This window comes from Lepidochelys kempii, chromosome 6 (assembly GCF_965140285.1).
Source record: "Lepidochelys kempii isolate rLepKem1 chromosome 6, rLepKem1.hap1, whole genome shotgun sequence".
NCBI lineage: Eukaryota > Metazoa > Chordata > Testudines > Cheloniidae > Lepidochelys > Lepidochelys kempii.
In genome coordinates this window covers 31,869,143-31,890,333 of record NC_136385.1, presented here as the reverse complement: position 1 = coordinate 31,890,333, position 21,191 = coordinate 31,869,143, and the positions used below count along the sequence as shown (strand labels likewise).

Sequence of the window (21,191 nt, the reverse complement as noted above, 5' to 3'; positions counted from 1 at the left end):
AGCGTTTGCAGGATAGAGTCCCAGCTGACTAAAAACGTGTCTTAGTAGTTCCTGCATATCTACAAAGGGCTCACTCTTTCTCAGTCCATGATGAATGTTATGGGAATGCAAAGAGGGATATTAGTCTGGGGCAGGAGTGAAACTGATATTTAAATACACTTCATTTTGGATGTACTTCTTTCTAGTTTCACCCTCTCTCATTCCAGCAATCTCTGGCTCCATATCCAACTTCTAGAAGGAAAGCAGATAATCCTTAAGAACTACCCACAATGTAAAGTGGTACAGAGACTCAACTATCCCCTCAACATTTTATTTTAGATGAAGTTAGCAGGCCACCAGGTAGGATTTTCATATATTATTCCAGTCTTAAGATATGAGTACATTTACCATTTTTATATTATTCATGGCTTTACATCTCACCTTTCCATTTTCAAAGAATGCATATATTTATCATGTGAATTTCATGAAATAAAAGCCAGACGTTTGTTATTTCCCCATCATCAAATACAAGAGGGTTTACTCTCCCTTAGAAGAAACCAGTCTTAATTATTTTTAACATTTTCAACATAAATTGCCAAATAGTACAATATTTTAATAGGAATGATTTTCCTTTTAAAATTATTAATGCAAGTCATTTAGCATTATTGATAGTAAATGTTCAGTCACATTTTCAAGTGTAGGAAAATATTTAGTATATTTAAGCATAAACAGAAGTGTGTCCAAGTACTAAATTTGCTGGTTTAATAATCTGCAAGTTAGTGAATAGGTAAACTTTTCTCATAGTCTGCAATGAAAATACTATGAATAATTTGCTATATTTTGAAATGGATTATATAATCACAAGTGCAAAAGTTACCTTAATTTTAAAGCAGTGAAAATGAGAACATAAAATAAGACTTAGCATGCTTTCACACTTTCGGAATTACATAAAGGAGTCACTATTTAACACAACCATTCATTTGCAACATATGGTAAGACGAAACCAAGCACAGTGAGGTCAGCCATAATTTTGCATACAGCCTGAAAAAACATCTTGCAGGAAGCTCTTCTATTTATCATGATACACCTGTGGAAGCTAGGGTATGTACATTGATTGCCATTTGAAAAAAAGCGATGGGATGGTCACATTTCAGATACAAGCAGTCTTACATTTATACCGGACAGTAACCCTTGTGCTGAGTTCTTTAGCACTTTGTAAACCATGTTGATCAGAGGTCCATTATTTTTTATCTGTTTCAAACAAAAGTTTAGCAACAGTTTGTTACGAGGGAAAAAAAATATTACAACTCAGAATCCCATGAAAAAATCAGAAAGAGATTCCAGAAGTTAAATAAAATATCTGTAAAGATGATCTCCTCTCTCTCTATGCAACTGTTCTCCAGGGGAAGGCAACCAGCAGGTACTGTAGCTGTCTCATTCCTGATTGTTACCCCTTGACTAAGAGATGAAGAATACTGACATGTGTTGAGCACTTTCTCTTTCCACATGGATCACCAAAATTAAAAAAAACAACCTGGAAATTATAACTGGCTGCTTCTCCTCTAGTATAACATTAGTTATGATTTGGAAAGGCTGCTTGTTCAACCATGAAACTAATTTTTTTAAATGTTTGCAACATACGCAAATACAGTGTATAACTCGGGGTCTTACAGTGTTGCCAAACCTGCAGCTTCCAAGCGCCCCACCAAGTATAGTGCGATATTTTCAGGTCATAATCCAGTGTCAGGAAATTAGCAGTACAGTACAATCTGCTTTGTGCAGAGTGCTTAGAGGTGATAACATGAGCACCCTCAGGATATCTATGTTTTGGCTTTGGCACATCACAGATCCTGCACTCCTCCTTTAACAAAAAAACTGCTACCCACTATTCCTTAATTCTCTCTATGAACACATACTTTCCACCTTACTTCTCTCTCCTCTTCACCTCAGTGGAACTGAACTCCAGTTGTTATAAGTTTGGAGCAGAGAAGGTTACAAAGTTATATCTTGATTTTAGTAAGGCTTTTGACATGTCCCACACATTTTCATAAGCAAACTAAGGAAATGTGGTCTAGGTGGGTGCACAACTATAAAATGGATGCACAACTGGTTGAAAGACCAGTAGTTATCAGTGGCCCCTGTCAAACAGGGAAGGCATATCTAGGAGGTCCCTCAGGAGTCATTCCAGGGCCTGGGACCATTCAATATTTTCATTGATGACTTGGATAATGGAGTGGAGAGTATGCTTATAAAATCTGGAGATAACATCTCGGAGGAGTTGCAAGCACTTTGGAGGAGAGGATTAGAATTCAAAACAATCTTGACACATTGGAGAACTGCCCTGAATTCAACAAGATGAAATTCAATAAAGACAATTGCCAAATACTATTCTTAGGAAGGAAAAATCAAATGCATAACTACAAAATGGGGAACAACTGGCCAGGTAGCAGTACTGCTGAAAAGGATCTGGGAGTTGTAGTGGATCACAAATTGACTTTGAGTCAACAATGTGATGCAGTTGCAAAAAAGGCTACCACCATTCTAGGGTGCATTAACAGGAATATCGTATCTAAGACACAGGAGGTAACTGTCCCGCTCTACTGGCACTGGTGAGCCCTCAGATGGAATACTGTGTCCAAATGTGGGCACCGCACTTTAGGAAATTGTGGACAAATTGTAGAGTCCAAAACAAACAAAAACGATAAAAGGTTTTAAAAACTGATCTACGAGGAAAGGTTAAAAAAACTGGGCATGTTCAGTCTTGGGAAAAGAAGTTTTTGTTTTTGTTTTTTTTTGGGTGAGGAGGAACCTGATAACAGTCTTCAAATATATTAAGGGCTGTTATAAAGAGGATGGTGATCAATTGTTCTCCATGTCCACTGAAGGTAGGACAAAAAGTAATGGGCTTAATCAGCAGCAAGGAAGATTTAGGTTAGATATTAGGAAAAACTTTCTTACTATAATAGTAGTTAAGCTCTGGAATAGGCTTCCAAGGTACACTGTGGAATCCCCATCATTGGAGATTTTTAAAAACAAGTTGAACAAACACCTGTCAGGGAAGGTCTAGATTTACTTGATTCTGCCACAGTGCAGGGACCTGGACTTGATGACTTGTCAAGGTCCCTTCCAGCCCTACATTTCTATGATGAACTACTGAATGGCTTCACAGAGGATCCCAGATTTTCTTGAATTGCTCTAGTGCAATTGCTTAATGGCACACACTCTTGTACACTTCATTAGGCCTTCCTCATTCACATTCTGCATTTCCTAATCTGGAATGTATGTTTGAATTAAAAAAAATCAACAAGTTACTATGGTATTATGAGATCAGATTTACCCACCCACTCTACAGATAGTTTACACCTGATGTCTTAATTATTAAGCAGAAAACAAACTACTTCCTTTTAATATCTCAATTCTCCACAGCCTGTAGCATACTTTATTATAAGCTTACACATGAAATGTCTTTCCTTACTGTGTAAGGATTTGACTAGTTTTCAGTAAATAAGGGTTTGTCTACACTTTAAATGCTACAGCAGCATAGCTGTGCCACAGGGCAGTGCATCTGTAGCGCTTCAGTGTAGACACTACCTACATCAACGGGAGGGATTCTCCTGTCAGCACAGATAATCCACCTCTCCGAGAGGTGGTAACTAGGTCAATGGAAGAATTATTCTGTTGATCTAGTGCTGTCTACGTGGTGACTTGCTTTATCTTAACTATGCTGCTCAGGGGGGTGAATTTTTTACACTCTTGACTGATGCAGTTAAATCAAGCTAATCTTCTAGCGTACACCAGGCCTAAGGCATGGGGTCACACATTAAACAATGAGGATCAAACCAAATATCAAATAGTTACTCATTCTGTGAGCACCTTCCTTTCTGTGCACTGAATGAGGCAGGGATCCTATGGAAAAAAACTGTATGTGATCATGTATTTAAAAACTGACTCATAATTAGAGCTACAATTTTGTCACACAATTTTTTAATACATTTCATGGCACAGATGCAAGAAAACAATGATATGTGTGGAAAGCAGGACAGTGGGGAGCGCATGGGTGGTTGTGGGAGAACAAGTTCACTTCTTACGCTCATGGATCCTGTCCCGTGGGGCTAGGCCCAGGTCCCCTGCTCTTGGCATTGCGACTGGCCCACTTGGTCACAACACCTCCATAGATCGAGACAGATGGCCAAAGTCGATTGGCATTGTGACCTAGCACATGGGGTTGCAACACCACTATCTACCAAACCTGAGTGATGTTATGATCCCATGTGCTAGGTCGCAACACCTATCAGTTTTGGGGCATTTCACAGACTTTATTCAAATTCACTGTTTCTGTGACCACTGTGACAAAATTGTAGCTTTAATCATAATACACACACACAAAGAAGGCAAATAAAGGTGGCACAGGCAACATTAATCTGGTATTTCTTAATTTTTGAGTGCCTGACTTTGCAATCTCTAATAGGTTGTTTTTTTAGAGTAATTTTCTAGTGAAAAAAACAAACAGATTTACAAATGCAGAAATTCAATCATTTGTAACCATACTGACACCTTTCCCCAATTTGGGTCACTAGCAGGATCTAGATCCTTAGATTCACAGCACAGTTTTCTACCACTTGAGCTAGCAGAGTAACTGGTAGCAGTACTAGGCTGTAATCTTCTATGTGGACCAGTTTCTAGAGGAGGGATAAGAAACATGCTTTGCCTCTGGGTTTCATAGGTACACCGGACTCTCGTGAGAACACGCATCTATATAGCACGAATTTGCATATAACACGGTCGTGGCCATGGATCCCAAATTTAATTACTTTAATTGCAATTCATTTTAACGCGGTCCCCACGTTAACGTGGTACCACACATGGATCCCAAATCCTGCGTTCTAGCGAGGGTCCGGTGTATTTGCTAACAGCAAAGAAATGTAGAGACTCAGGACCCCAGTTTTCAATTTTAGGTTCAGGAGGTGAGTGTTAACTAATGGTTATATAGACCTTTGTGCCCATGGTCCCCTGCATATCCTACCTCTTCTCTCTGACCTCCACCCTGATTCCTGCTACACTTTATACCTATTCAACTCCCACCCTGGCCCTCTTCTCCCCTACACCTATCCCTCCTCTCATCACCTGAATCCTGCCCCCTGATCCTATTTACTCTCACCCCAACTCCTGTCTCCCTCTCTTTCTGCTTCTATCTACCCCATCAGCTCGTGTCCCCCTCTCCATGTAGCTCCTGTCCCTGTCCCCTTCTGCTTCCCCTCACCTTCCAACTCCTGCCAACTCTTCCCCAGCTCCTGCAACCTCATCCCTCCATATCTGCAATCCTGTATGACTACTTCCTTGTGGATAGGGGGGAAGGCTTTTGATACTGTCTCACATGACAAACTAGGGAAATACAACCTAGATGGAGCTACTATAAGGTAGGTGCATAACTGGTTGGAAAACTGTTCCCAGAGAGTAATCATCAGTGGTTCACAGCCAAGCTGGAAAGACATATTGAGTGGGGTCTCGCAGGGATTGGTCCTCAGTATGGTTCTGTCCAATATCTTCATCAATTATTTAGATGATGACATAGACAGTACACTTATAAAGTTTGTGTATGGTACTAAGATGGGGGGAAGGTTGCTTTGGAGGCCAGGATTAAAATTCAAAATGATCTGGACAAACTGGAGAAATGGTCAGAAGTAAACAGAATGAAATTCAATAAGGACAAATGCAAAGTACTCCATTTAAGAAGGAACAATCAGTTAAGAACAAACACATACAAAATGGGAAATGACTGCCTAGGAAGGAATACTGCAGAAAGGGATCTAGGGGTCATAGTGGACCACAAGCTAAATATGAGTCAACAGAGTAACAGTGTTACAAAAAAAGCAAATATCATTCTAGGATGTATTAACAGGGGTGTTGTAAGCAAGACAATAAATAATTCTTCCACTCTAGTTGAGGCCTAACCAGCGTGGAGTAGAGTACTATGTCCAGTTCTGTGCGCCTCATTTCAGGAAAGATGTGAACAAATTGGAGAAAGTCCAGAGAAGAGCAACAAAAATGATTAAAAGTATAGAAAACATGACATATGAGGGAAGATGAAAAAAACTGGGCTTGTTTAGTCTGGAGAAGAGAAGATTGAGAAGGGACACGATAACAGTTTTCAAGTACATAAAAGGCGGCTACAAGGAGGAGGGAGAAAAATTATTTTCGTTAACCTCTGAGGATAAATCAAGAAGCAATGGGCTTAAATTGCAGCAAGGGTGGTTTAGGTTGGACATTAGGAAAAATTTCCTGTCAGGGTGGTTAAGTACTGGAATAAATTGTCTAGGGAGGTTGTGAAATCTCCATTGTTGGAGATTTTTAAGAGCAGGTTAGACAAACACCTGTCAGGAATGGTCTAGATAACACTTAGTCCTGCGTGAATGCAGGGGACTGGACTAGATGACCTCTTGAGGTCCCTTCCAATCCTACGATTCCTCCTCCTCTTCCACACTGGTTGGACACCAACTGCAGGCGCTGAGAGCACAGGAGAGTCTTTCTGCTCTCAGTTCCTGTGCCCAGCACTAAGGAGGTTCCCAGTTGAGAGATGCAATTGCAGGGGAAAATCTTGCTCAGTCCCTACAACAATGATTTATGCATGAGGAGAAGAGTTTCACACTATGAGAGCTAGCAGGCTGTTGTGCTGAGCAAAATGATTAGTTTTCTTTTCATGGATTTTTCAAAACCTAATGTTTATTAATCTAGTTTTGTTTTCAATCTGCTTACTCTGTAGGATAGCTATTTTAACTGAGACGCAGAGTTTGAGCTCCAGGATAACAACACTGTTTAACATCTTGAATTCATTCAACATGATATTGGCGACCTGATATAAATAAGAATTTGAGATCTCTCTTTGGGAAGAAATGGGTCAATTAATTGAACTCACCCCGGGATGCCACTATTGCTTGATATAGATGTTAATACAGAATTTCACTGTTTGTGAAAAACTTGAACTTTAAACAATGTCACATGAATTTGATCCTATTGCTAAAGAATGATCACAACGTAATATTTTTATAAACTGAACTTGTAAAATTTGTTTCAATAAAAAGCTGTGAGTGTATCAAAAATATATACTCTAAAATTGAAACAAAATGAGCCAAATTTAGAAGGATTTAACAGCACATAAAAAAACTTAGTTACATTGTCAAGGTTGTGAATGCAAGCTGTAGGAACATGACAGCAATATGGGCTTATTTTTCAAACCTACCCTATTGTCCAATGGGCTAATTCTAGGAAGTTTCTGGCTATTTAATAGCTCAATAATGACATGAAGTAGTTAGGAAAATATTGCATTACTCTTAAGTGAACCATGGAGAATAATTTAGGGAAAAGGTTGATTCATTCTGAAAGGAGTTCCACCTAATCTTTGGTTGTGAGCTGGGGGCCATGATGCTAAATTTCATAGGATGAGTGGTTTGAAGAAGGGAATTATTTAGGATCTTCAGAAATGCAAGTATAGCAAGGAAACCCCCCACATAATAATATGGAGGTGAGAGGAAGATTGCAATATATTTAACTCATTTATCACAACACTACTACATTATAAACATGTTTAGAAATAATAATATTCTTACTGTTATCATAAAAGGAGACAGCTTCTAATAGAAATAAAGGAAAAATAGGAATGAATAAACACTAAAATTCTGTATTCTGTTTACTTAGAATACTCAGTCTTAAACGTAACAGCATTACCATAATGCTGTAACAGACATTAATATTCTGAATCAGATTTTACTCTGGTTTCTTTAAACTTACAAAAGAAAAATGAAATTATTCTTGCTCTATTTGTATATTAAACTAAAACAAAATAAACTTGCAACAAATTTTCTGAGTTTACATTTTCAGCTTATAGTCAGCGAAGTAAGACACTCTCAATTTTAGAGATTTTCCAGTTATACCAAAAGAAAATTCAGCATTCTAAAGTCTGGATACACAAGATTGTGCGTAATGCAGGTAGGGAGAAGATATACAGAAGACTGATGGGATGATCAATACTGGAAATATGATTCCTATAAATATGTCTTACCTTTAGATCCAGATATTCCAAGTCTTTCTTCAGCTGGATGTAGGTGTCATCAGCCTTCAGTTAAATATATAAAAAGAATGAACAACAATGCAATGTATTTCACTACTTTAATAGTAATTTGCAAATACTGGAAAATTTGTATTAAGCTATATGTAAATAAGAGATAAAAAGTAAAGTGACAAAGCAGGTACACAAGTGGCACAAAATAAGCACATTGGCCTCACTGTCACATTGCTGTTTATGATTGAATATGAAATAGGCAAAGTATCATGGAGACCAGATTCCCCCCCACTTTCATAATGTACAGGGTGACAAAAACATACTTATGGCTTAAATTATTTTCAAAGACATGAACAACATTTTTATGGCTAGTATACTCAGAGTAGGATACTGTATCGAAAAAGGTGTTAAGCCATGGCTTAGCATCCTGTATTATATGCCTTTTTGACAGAACAATTTGCCTTACTTAGGACTGGTCTTAGATATGAAATGCAAAATATTTCATTTAATAACAAATCCATCAAAACACTTCTGGTCAAATTTCATACGCATTTTAAAATATGCATCCCTCAGTTTGGGAGAGATGGAACAGCCGCTTCATGGATAATATTAAATAAAAATTATCATATAGTTAGAGAACCATTCTGGCTTTTCATCTGATCATGTTCAAATGAATACTTTTTTTTCTTTTTGAAACACTCTCTAGTTAATAGCTACTGTCTGTATGGTCTTATAATTATACAAAGATAGTATTACCTTTACTTAAGTTACAAAAAAAAATTGTGCACACCAGAGTCACAACAGAAAATGATGTCTCTTCTTTCAACAAAAATATTTTCAACAAACAACAAAGCAAGACATAACTGTTGCAAACAATCTTTGTTAACTGGGCAACAGATCCAGAATATTGTTTGGAATTATTTTCATTATTTTGAATTCTGGACTTACTGGCATAAACAGAAGAAAAGACAACTATTCTGGTTTCAAGTTTTGAGACTTCAGTGTTTTGATACAATGAAAATAGTTATCTGAAAAAACTCTGTGCTAGTGAATCCATACACCACACTTACATTTCTTTGCAAGGATTAATTTAAGATTGCTCTGGTATGTTCAATATACTTTGTAATAGAGGAAGTTATGTTTGACCAATTAGCTTACTTGATTGCCTGAATATTCTATATAAACTATTTCACTGCAGCTGTTTGGCAGGTGAGGGAAATGGGAAATAAGTGTTTTAGAGAAAAAATAGTGAAAAGTTCCTTAAATTTGGTCAAAAGAAAAATTGCTGAAAGCTTTAAAAAAGAGCCCCCACGTTTTGCTTCATGGTCATAAATGTTCCCAGGTTACTAGATGGCTCCCCTTTGGAGAATGTTACAAATCTAGTACCTTGATAAAGAGATTCCTAACAACTGCATTTATGCCCCATCTCCAATTTTAAAACTCCTTACATCAAAGCAATCAACTGTGTTGTTATGGACCTATGATGGCTAGTGTTATTGACCAATTAAGCAAACGAACAATTCGACTTTTATGAGCTAATCTTTACCTGCAGAAATTATGCAGTTACAAGCTACTATGAGTGTTCTAGCTGGTTGATATATCTCAGTTTGGAGTTAATGCAGCATGTGGTGAAGTGAGCCACTCCCATTATGAAAGCAGTGCAAAGACAGTGTTTTGCTTCAGTCAGAATGAATAAAGTATACTTAATTCTCTTTTCTGAAAAGATTTTAAGAGGCAGCATTCTCAGAAGTAATATCAAAGCAAAACGATATCTAAAGCTTTGAAACCATAAGCAATAGCACCCAATAGCGTAAAATACTTATTTACAGCTTGTAAAACAACAAAGAAAAAACACAAATGATTCAGGGATTGAGAATACCAAAGAATGGTCAACAAAGCACAGACTCAAGCACATCACTAATGGAGCGTTTGCAGAGTCACAAAATATCATACAGCACAGATGAGCCAATCAGCAGCTGACCTGATAGATGGAATTAGTTGGCAAATGCTGTAGTAATTGGGCGATTGTGTAATTTTGTATACTAGCCAACTTAGCCTGATGTCTCCTTAATCGAATGAGAAGCAATGTTAGCTCTTCAGGCTGCAGGTATTTAGACACATTGTAAAGAGGAAATTAGCAGTCTTTAGGGAGTGTCACTGTAATTACATTCTTCACCTCAGTGCCCAGACAGCATTTACTTGACCCGATTAAGCAATTATTGAATTAATTCTGCATTTGGTCAAATAAACGCAATAAAAGAAGAGGGTTTACTAGAAAACTGTAGTATAGTAACAAAACTAAAGAAGTTCTACACACGGCCTACTTCCGCCCCCACTAGAGTCAACAGCAAAATTCCCATTGACCTTAATGAGAGCCGGACATGGTCCACGCTTAAGCTTTCGTAGTCAAGTTTAAGAAGAGTTAGCTGGGTTTCAAACAACATGAAAAAACAATATGACTAAGAAAATAGTAGGACTTGAAAACCTTACTACAATAATTTGGTGGCAGGGAAGGGAAAAAGAATTCCAACGTTTCAACTTACCGACTTGCCATGTAAACTCGGTGCACTTACAGTATGGGTCATATATCCCATAGTAGGCATAGAGCGTCTATCAGTGTGTGCTGAATTCTGTAACAAGAGCCACAGTCAAAATTATGAAGACTACCTCAAGTGGGAAGTATGGTCTTATGGTTTAGGTGAAAATCCCACTTGACTGGGATTCAGGAGATTTGGTTTATATTCATGGCTCTGCCAGACTTCCTGTTTGACTTTAGGTAGTCTCTAATTTGGGGTAAATTCATTAATGCTTGTGAGGAATGAAGATATTACAATAAGCATCATAGGAAAGCCTATAAATAAACAAGCATAGGAATTTAGGAACTGACATACTGGATCACACCAGGGACTAATTCAGTACATCTCGCGCATTGGCCAGGACCAGATGCTTCAGCAGAAGGTGCAAGAAATGTTGTGGTCAACAATTATGGAATGAGATGCCCACACAGGAAGCTTCTTCCTAATACCTGTTAGTTAGTGATTGGTTTATGCTCTGAGGCAGCACAGTTTTCCATTACATTACTATGAATGTTCTTTTTTAGCCATATAGATGTCTAATCCTTTTCTGAATTCCACTAAGCTGCTGGCCTCAGTGACATCTTGTAGCAATGAGTGCCACACATCAATGTGGTGTTTGGTAAGACAAATAAATCACCATTTATCAATTCTGAATTTGCCACATTTCAATTGCACTGAACGTTCCTTTGTTCTTGTAATACAAAAAAGGGTAAAGAGTAGTTCCTGACTTACTCTCTCTATACTACTCATTATTTTGTGTACATCTTTCGTGTTCCCCTCTTAATCCCAGTCTTTTCAGTCTCTCTTCATATAAAGACTTTCCATGCCTCAGATGATTCCCATTGTCTGCCCTGAATACCCTCCAATATTCCTATCTTATTTTTAAGAGATAGGGTAACTAAAATTAAAACACAGTATTCTAGGTGACAGAGTACCATGGATATATATAGGGGCGTTATAAACCAAAAAAATATTAAAAAGCACTGACTATTTTCTTCTAGAAATTGTATAAAAAGTGAAAACAATCTTGTTGTTCACAGCTTGGTAGAAATTACCGTATATACTCGTTCATAAGCTGAATATTTTTGGTAAAAAAGTGACGCATCAAAGAGCAGGGGTCGGCTTATAAACAGGTCTACACCAAAATTTGATATGGCATGAAAAAAATTAGTTTTTTTTTTCACACAAATATAAATACCCAAGTAAACAAAAATGAGAATCAACGAGCTGCAGTGTCAGGGAGCAACTCTAGCATTTTGATGGAGTAAGGGAAGAACGATATTGCACGTTCTTTTACAACGGTATACCTTCAACTGCAGTACAGCCAATGTAATTAAAAAAACAATGACAAGTGAGCTATACCAGGGAAGTTTAAGAACATGTCATTTTCCAATGCTACATTTCACTGGGTTGTTTTATCAGGAGGTAATTTTGTCCCCCATTTATATATGTGAAGTATAGCATTATAGAACTAGAGTCCAAACCATATATGCAATAACAGTGATGAAAGATCTATGATAAGCTGAACCAGTGGGAAAGATGTGAAGCCATGAGTGGAACTGTGCAGCGTACATATAAGCAACAAATCCCAAAACAAGTTGAAGTAATCTTCTTTGCCGAAGATCAGCACATTACTGAATCTGAAATGGGTGTGGGTTTGCAAGTCATCTTCCCTACAAATATTTCCTTCCCACTCCTACACACTTGACATCTAAAGGATAAGTAATGCACTCCCACTTTGTTCTAGTGTTAGTGCTAAAAGATCTTCTATGCTCTCCTTTACCTTCCCCTCTACTCATAGGGCACTGGGAGAGAAAACCTATTTATGCTACAGTCCAGCACTGACACTGAGCTGAGGTTGAGAGACTAAACATAATCTGTTGCATGTGACTGTAGAACAGTTAGAAAATCTATGTTCATTTTTCTTTCAAAGAATTATGGAATATCTCTTACTCCCAGCTTAGTGTTTCGCATCAGCTGACAGTGGCTAATTAACTAATTAATTAGCAAGCTAATTAACACAGGGTGGACTGCATTCTGTCTCACCAGAAAATTCTTTTGGACTATGGAAGACAGTGATCAGTGTTAGGAAAATATCCCCTCCCACTCAAAGATCAGGAGAGTGACTCATCTTCAAGATAGGAGCCAAAAGAGAAACAGGCCACCAGGCCTCTACGATAAAACTATAAAAGCGTGTGTGTGGCTGGGACAACGGACATAAGGGTCTGGGTTTTTTCCATTTTAGGTTGGAAAAATCTGAATTCCCAAGGAAACTGCAGGGATAGCCGGCTCCCAACCCTACAGAACTCAACCTTGCAGACTTCATGCAATCCCTATTTGTAAGCTTTACAAAGACTGGGTTTACCATTCCTCTATGGTGTTACTTTTATGATATGCTAAGGATATTCAATTTGCCAGAAATGTAATATACCAGATCTTTTGTACCAGACTTTATACTGTGCTTGAGGAGACTTTGGAAAATAATATACATTATATACATTCTGTAATTTAAAAGGTCTCTTTCCCATTCCCTCTCCCCCGAGACGACATCTGTAAAGCAGCAGCTGACACAAGAAAAGAACAGTTACTTACCTTACAGTAACTATGCTTCTTCAAGATGCATTGTTTACATCTTGTTTACATGGATTCCACTCTTGGTGTGCATGTGCCCCATGCATGCAACATGAGGCTACTTTTGGACAGAAGTGTCTATTGGAGCCGTACTAATGACTTAGATGTCCTCTTGCCCACCCATCTGAGGGCATAAAGGGCAGGGGGCTGGCCTAACTGTTCTTCAGTTCCTTCATCAGTACAGAAGCCAAGAGTAGAAGAACTCCACAGTTGAATGGAAGATGAGCAGGTTGTGGAGTCCATGTGGACATCTTGAAGAATCACAGTTACTGCGGAAGTAACTATTCTTTTTGAGTGATTGTCGACATGGATTCCACTCTTGGTGGCGAACAAGCATGTTTGCTTGGAGGTGGGTACTTGGAGGATACCTGTTTAAACAATGACAGTAGGACAGCCCTACCAAAGCAGGCATCAAATTAGAAGACTCTGTCAAAGAACAGTGTCTTGTCAAGGTGTGGACAGAGCTCCAAGTAGCTGCCCTATAGATTTTGGAAATAAGGACATTCTGTAAATATGCAGCAAAGGCTGCCTGAACTCTAGTGGAATCGGCTCTAATGTGGCTAGGTAGATCTAATCTAGCTACTTTGTAACATGTCCTTATCTAAGTAGATCTCCAAATGTATAATCTCTCAGAGGATATTGTCTGACCCGTAACCCTCTCTGCAAAGGCCACAAACAGTCTAGGTATGTTCCTGAATGCTTTTGCCCTTCACTGTAAAATGACAGTGCCCTTAGTACATCAAGCGTATGAAATTTAGTTTCTCCCAAGGATGACTGAGGCTTGAGGAAGAAAATTGGGATATTAATAAACAGGTTCACACAGAACTCTGAAATTACTTTAGGCAAGAGTTTGGGATGAGGCCTGACATTAACCTTATCCTTATGAAACACTGTATAAGGCCAATCACGAGGGCCTGAATTTTTACTACCCTTTGAGCTGATGCAATGGCTATTAAAAGGGCAGTCTTCACTGGTAGGTGATACATCAGACAGGTTGCTATGTGGATCAAAGCAACAGCCATGTTAGTCTGTATTTGCAAAAAGAAAAGGAATACTTGTGGCACCTTAGAGACTAACCAATTTATTTGAGCATAAGCTTTCGTGAGCTACTGCTCACTTCATCGGATGCATACTGTGGAAAGTGTAGAAGATCTTTTTATATACACACAAAGCATGAAAAAATACCTCCTCCCATCCCACTCTCCTGCTGGTAATAGCTTATCTAAAGTGATCACTCTCCTTACAATGTGTATGATAATCAAGTTGGGCCATTTCCAGCACAAATCCAGGTTTTCTCACCACCACCCCCCCCACACACAAACCCACTCTCCTGCTGGTAATAGCTTATCTAAAGTGACCACTCTCCTTACAATGTGTATGATAATCAAGGTGGGCCATTTCCAGCACAAATCCAGGGTTTAAGAAGAACGTCTGTGGGGGAGTGGGGTAGGAAAAAAAAGGGGAAAATGGGAAAACTTTCTAAACTACTACATGCCACAAGGGGCCACAGCAATGGTTCCCTTAACCCACCCAGCAATATTGTTAACCTATCCAACTATACTCTCAGCCCAGCAGAAGCAGCTGTCCTATCTCGGGGCCTCTCCTTCTGCCCCTCCACCCCCACGAACATGATACAGTTCTGTGGTGACCTAGAATCCTATTTTCGATGTCTCCGACTCAAGGAATATTTCCAACATACCTCTGAACAACATACTAATCCACAGAGACCTCCCTACCAACACTACAAAAAAAAGGATTCTAGGTGGACTCCTCCTGAAGGTCAAAACAGCAGACTGGACTTCTACATAGAGTGCTTCTGCCGACGTGCACGGGCTGAAATTGTGGAAAAGCAGCATCACTTGCCCCATAACCTCAGCCGTGTGGAACACAATGCCATCCACAGCCTCAGAAACAACTCTGACATCATAATCAAAAAGGCTGACAAAGGAGGTGCTGTTGTCATCATGAATAGGTCAGAATATGAACAAGAGGCTGCTCGGCAGCTCTCCAACACCACTTTCTACAAGCCATTACTCTCTGATCCCACAGAGAGTTACCAAAAGAAACTACAGCATTTGCTCAAGAAACTCCCTGAAAAAGCACAAGATCAAATCCGCACAGACACACCCCTGGAACCCCGATCTGGGATATTCTATCTACTACCCAAGATCCATAAACCTGGAAACCCTGGGCGCCCCATCATCTCAGGCATTGGCACCCTGACAGCAGGATTGTCTGGCTATATAGACTCCCTCCTCAGGCCCTATGCTACCAGCACTCCCAGCTACCTTCGAGACACCACTGACTTCCTGAGGAAACTACAATCCATCGGTGATCTTCCTGATAAGACCATCCTGGCCACTATGGATGTAGAAGCCCTCTACACCAACATTCCACACAAAGATGGACTACAAGCAGTCAAGAACACTATCCCCGATAATGTCACGGCTAACCTGGTGGCTGAACTTTGTGACTTTGTCCTTACCCATAACTATTTTACATTTGGGGACAATGTATACCTTCAGATCAGCGGCACTGCTATGGGTACCCGCATGGCCCTACAGTATGCCAACATTTTTATTCCTGACTTAGAACAACGCTTCCTCAGCTCTCGTCCCCTAACGCCCCTATTCTAGTTGCACTATATTGATGACATCTTCATCATCTGGACTCATGGAAAAGAAGCCCTTGAGGAATTCCACCATGATTTCAACAATTTCCGTCCCACCATCAACCTCAACCTGGTCCAGTCCACACAAGAGATCCACTTCCTGGACACTACAGTGCTAATAAACAATGGTCACATAACCACCACCCTATACCGGAAACCTACTGACCGCTATTCCTACCTCCATGCCTCCAGCTTTCACCCTGACCACACCACACGATCCATCGTCTACAGCCAAGCTCTGCGATACAACCGCATTTGCTCCAACCCCTCAGATAGAGACAAACACCTACAAGATCTCTATCAAGCATTCTTACAACTACAATACCCACCTGCGGAAGTGAAGAAACAGATTGATAGAGCCAGAAGAGTTCCCAGAAGTCACCTACTACAGGACAGGCCCAACAAAGAAAATAACAGAACGCCACTAGCAGTGACCTTCAGCCCCCAACTAAAACCCCTCCAATGCATTATTAAGGATCTACAACCTATCCTGAAGGATGACCCATCACTCTCACAAATCTTGGGAGACAGGCCAGTCCTTGCCTACAGACAGCCCCACAACCTGAAGCAAATACTCACCAGCAACCACATACCACACAACAGAACCACTAACCCAGGAACCTATCCTTGCAACAAAGCCCGTTGCCAACTGTGCCCACGTATCTATTCAGGGGACACCATCACAGGGCCTAATAACATCAGCCACACTATCAGAGGCTCGTTCACCTGCACATCCACCAATGTGATATATGCCATCATGTGCCAGCAATGCCCCTCTGCCATGTACATTGGTCAAACTGGACAGTCTCTACGTAAAAGAATAAATGGACACAAATCAGATGTCAAGAATTATAACATTCATAAACCAGTTGGAGAACACTTCAATCTCTCTGGTCACTCGATTACAGACATGAAAGTTGCTATATTACAACAAAAAAACTTCAAATCCAGACTTATGGGGCTGAGGCCAAGGCAAGTCAAAAGTCTGATATCCATGTCTCTACTCACTAGGCACTAGAAAAGGTGACCTGTGCTTTCTGCCCTGTCAGAGGAAGTCAACACCAGAATGGTGGCAAATGGGAAGGCAGAAACTCAGCTCCCACAGCTCTAATGGAAAGGGAAGAACCAGAGGAACATGGGTTTAGCTCTGCCTTTTCTCTTGGTGTTCAAACTCTCAAGGGAAACAACTTTAGGCAGACTTCTTTAGCTTTCTGAATTTGCTTCAAGAAGTGACATATGGAGCATAGCTCGGAGATATGTCCATGTCCTAAGCAGAATAGGAGCCAGGAGTGCCAGTCATTAAGCGCCACTGAAGTGTCACATGAGGGCATGTTTTGAATCCAGGAGATCTAGCTCCTGCAATGTTGCTAGCACTCCTGTATGAGGGGGACAAAAGGGAGGGGTTCTATCCTAAACTGAAATGTTTCCAGGTTCTCTCTATCCACCTCCCCCGCCCAATATATATTAGCCTGCAGGCAATAACTATCTATATGTATTAACTACTAAGTATGAAGGCTATTAAATATGCTTGCATAGTGTGCAGAAAAGACAGTAGACACTACACAAGAGTTCTGTCTTGCTGCCATGGTCATTAGGAAAAAACTGAGGAACAGTTCAACCAGCTCTATTCTTTATGCCCTTGGGTGGAGGGCATGAGGACATCTATGGCACAGGAATAGCTCCAATGGAGGTGGTTGGCTAACAGAAGCCAATGTTGTGCACATGGAGCAATGCGCACCAAGACTGGAATCTATGTGGACAATCACTCGAAAAATGACTATGCACTAGTTTAGATACAATGGCTTACCTGAAAGAGCTTTTCTGCGAAACACGTTAACCTTGAAGAAGAGAAATTATCCACAACTTTGCTTCATCAAAAATTTTGAAAAAAAATAGCTTTATCTGTTTAACAACAGTGAGAAAAACCACTGAAATGTGTTTGGAGAAGGTATAAAAGAATAGTTTTTTAACTTAATATTAAACTTCTCCATTAATATTGTGCGTGAACATCCTATACATATATTTATGTAACAAGTACATATATCCTAATTATGTGTAGCTTAATATTGTATACATTAACCTATATTTACAGAATTTTAGAATATTAATAAGGCACTCCATTGAAACTATAAAATAAGAACATTTCAAATTAATGGGCTCTTTCTTTCTTAGCCACCCATTTATTCTTTCCATAACAACACAAAAATAAACCTGTGACAACTGAGCAGACGTAGGTTTGGAAAAAAATTTGTGTGTGTTACCGTGTTTACTTTTAGAACTTGTATGTCACTTCGATAACACAGTAAGAATTGCAGTTCAAATGCCTACATTAATTAGACAGATTAATATTCAAGCCTATGTATGATTACTGTTATACTCTGTACACACCTTTACAGCATGATTTCGAATCCTCCTTGGAGAACCAGCAAAAGGTATGTCTACACTCCGTCTCCCATCAGATGGTTTAACAGTAACCCTTTCTGCAGGAGTGTGCGGTCTCCTTGGTGGAAAGATTTTTGGAGGTCCTGGTGGAGGAATATCGGAAGGAGATGGAGGAACAGAAATTGATCGTGGAACATCTAGTGAACTTTTTGCTTTACCACGGTCAGTAAAGTCCGGAGAACCTGCATAAACTGGAGCAGTTGGACTGCCATGTTTAAACTGCTGTCTCTGTTGCCACTCATATAGCTGCCATACAGTACCATCCTTATTAGCTTTCCTCTCCTCATGGGACATTTTCAAGTGGCTAACACGGTCCTGGGCATATTTGTAGTCACTTGGCAAGTTGCGATTTGGTGGAGGAGAGCTCCCTGAAAGCTGCCTGGTATTCTTTGGCAAGGTATGATAATTTTCAGGAAAAGACGAAGATTGACTGGGACCTTGACGAGTTAGAATCTGATCAGAAGCAAGACTGTGAGAAGAAGAGATATAGATTTAAATGTACATTTATCAATAGGACTCGCTAAAGTAAAAACATAAATCATCTCTTCTAATTCATGTTACCTTAGGAATTATACAAGATTCTGATTAAGGGTCCTTTATTAAAAATCACTTAAATGTGTACAAAATGAAGCTACTATTGCCCAGGTATCGCTATATAAAAAACCCTCGCTATTCACATATTAGATTGCAGTAATCTGGTATGTAATTCTACTTCTGAGAAATATTTGAAAGCCACAATTCTTTGATCAATGATCAGCCTGGACCTACCACAGCAGAGCTAGCTTTAAGGGAAAAAGTTACATTACCTGTATGTTTAGAAACACTAGAAGTCAAGTATGCAAATAACTGAGTCGTAGTTGTGTTTATAAACAGCAAATACTGTAATTTTTACTTTTAGTTAAAAGGTACCTTGTTCACCACTAGATGGTGTAGTTTGCTGTACAAATGTGATATATTAATTCATTTTAAAAATTACGTTACCTTAAAAATCAGAGAGGAGGAAGAAACCTCACCAGACAGAATAAGCAACTGTTGTGTAGATTTTGCTTCATTATACATAAAAGAGATAAACCATTTCTTAAATTCTTTGATATTTGAACATTTGTTTGGAATGTTCTAGTCCTCATGAGTTACTCTTTTACATGATACAATGCTATTAGTCCTTGCTATCTTAAGCAGCACACAGGAATTTACAAGGAAATCCATTTATGGTCCTGCTATAAAAAATGTCACTTTCCTGGGTTCAGTACAACATGCAGAAATTAAATTGCAGAAATTAGCTCCACATTTGGCCAGCAGTTTTCATACGGAATCTGTTGGCTTCCAACTTTGACATAGTTGACTTCATGAAGTCTTTTCACAGCCTGAAATACCAGAATGATCCCACTGGCCTATTATCCAATTCTGCACTTAGCCATCGATAGCTTCAACATCTCCAGTCAGCAACAGTGCTCACTCTGCCAGACTTTATGGAAGACCATGTAAAGGAAAGTGTGGGGTGGAGGGAAAAGATTATATTTTCTCAGCATACAAGATGGATACGAGGAGGAACAAAAATAGAGCAAGTGGTTACTTAACAGTAACTGTTGTTCTTCAAGAGTTGCCTCTGTGTATTCCCACGCATGGGATTTGGTGCCCAGAGGCTGTGAAACTGCCTTGAAAAATTGTGACTCAAGTTGGGAGGCTTTTGAGAAATCTCATGTGAGAATAATGTCACCACCCTACTCTATATAAGGAAGTGCACACCCCACCCCAACTCAATTTCTACTCCCAGACTGTACAGTCCTGATGTTATTTAGAACTCAGAAGTAGAGGAGAAGGTGGATAGTGTGAATGCACAGAGATGACTCTCAAAGACCAAGTAACTGCTTTTTCTTCTTTGAGGGCCTCTGCACTTTCATTTATGGGATTCTAGTGGGCAGTGCTCCATCAAGTGGAACATGGGTGAAGAGTGCTTAGCTAAATACATACTGTAGCATGGCACCACTCTCCGAGACCAAATACTGGACTATGATGCTAAGTGCAAAATGCGATGCTTGGTGAAAGTGTACACTGAACTGCAAGTTTCTGCTTTGCGTATCTTCAAGAAGGAAACACATCTAAGCCATGCTGCTGCGGCTGCAGAGGGAGGCTCTAAGGAGTGAGGTTTTAAACTGGGATGTTACTGGTTTCCTAGTCAAGATGTAACAATATTCTTTGTACCTCCTAATCCAGTGTGAGCGTGTAAGAGATAAATGGATTCTCACTGGCATCTCACCCATATGCTTCAAATGATCAATTAGATTTTAAAAAGGGCTTGGTATTTTCCAGGTAAAACCAGAACATCCTCTTCACGTTTAGGAGAGGAGTTTCCCGTGAGTGGGAGTGAAGTCCAGGGAAGAACACAGGGAGGGAAATGCAGTAAGAGAAGTGGAAATCTGAGACCTTAGGTATGAAGTTGAAATGAGGCCTCATGGTGACTTTCTCCTTCACCATATTAGATGAAGTGGCTGGCTATTAAAGCACTAAGCTCACTCACTCACTCTCCTAGCAGACATTACTGTTATCAGGAAGGCTATTTGATCGATAGATGCTTGAGAGAGATTTGTGCAAGAAGTTCAAAGAGGACCAATCAGCTTACTTACGACAAGATTTAGGTCGCCTTAAATGGGAGCTCTTTAATGAGGGGAAACACATTTACCATGCCTTTAAGGAACCCGGAGATTGTTGAGTGAGAGAAGATAGGTTTGTTCTGAACATAACTATGATGAGCAGATATTGCTGCCATATCGACTTTCACCGAAGCTATAGCTAAACCCTGAGATTTAAGGTGTAGAAGCTACTCTAGGACTGCAGA

General features: G+C 39.6%; 1 protein-coding gene across 6 annotated transcripts in view; it reads right to left on the bottom strand.

Annotated features, from left to right (window-relative positions):
* PLEKHA7 (pleckstrin homology domain containing A7) overlaps positions 1-21,191 on the bottom strand; it is a 275,441-nt gene that overhangs the window by 40,502 nt on the left and 213,748 nt on the right. For 5 of the 6 annotated variants that reach the window (XM_073347396.2, XM_078853183.1, XM_078853182.1 and 2 more), the window contains 4 exons: positions 18,302-18,824; positions 10,579-10,665; positions 8,036-8,089; positions 7,584-7,607 (listed from right to left, as the gene is read on the bottom strand). In XM_073347396.2, coding sequence (XP_073203497.1) covers positions 7,584-7,607; positions 8,036-8,089; positions 10,579-10,665; positions 18,302-18,824 — 688 coding nt within the window. The remainder of the gene's footprint in view (positions 1-7,583; positions 7,608-8,035; positions 8,090-10,578; positions 10,666-18,301; positions 18,825-21,191) is intronic. The other variant, XM_073347398.2, reaches the window with a different exon arrangement.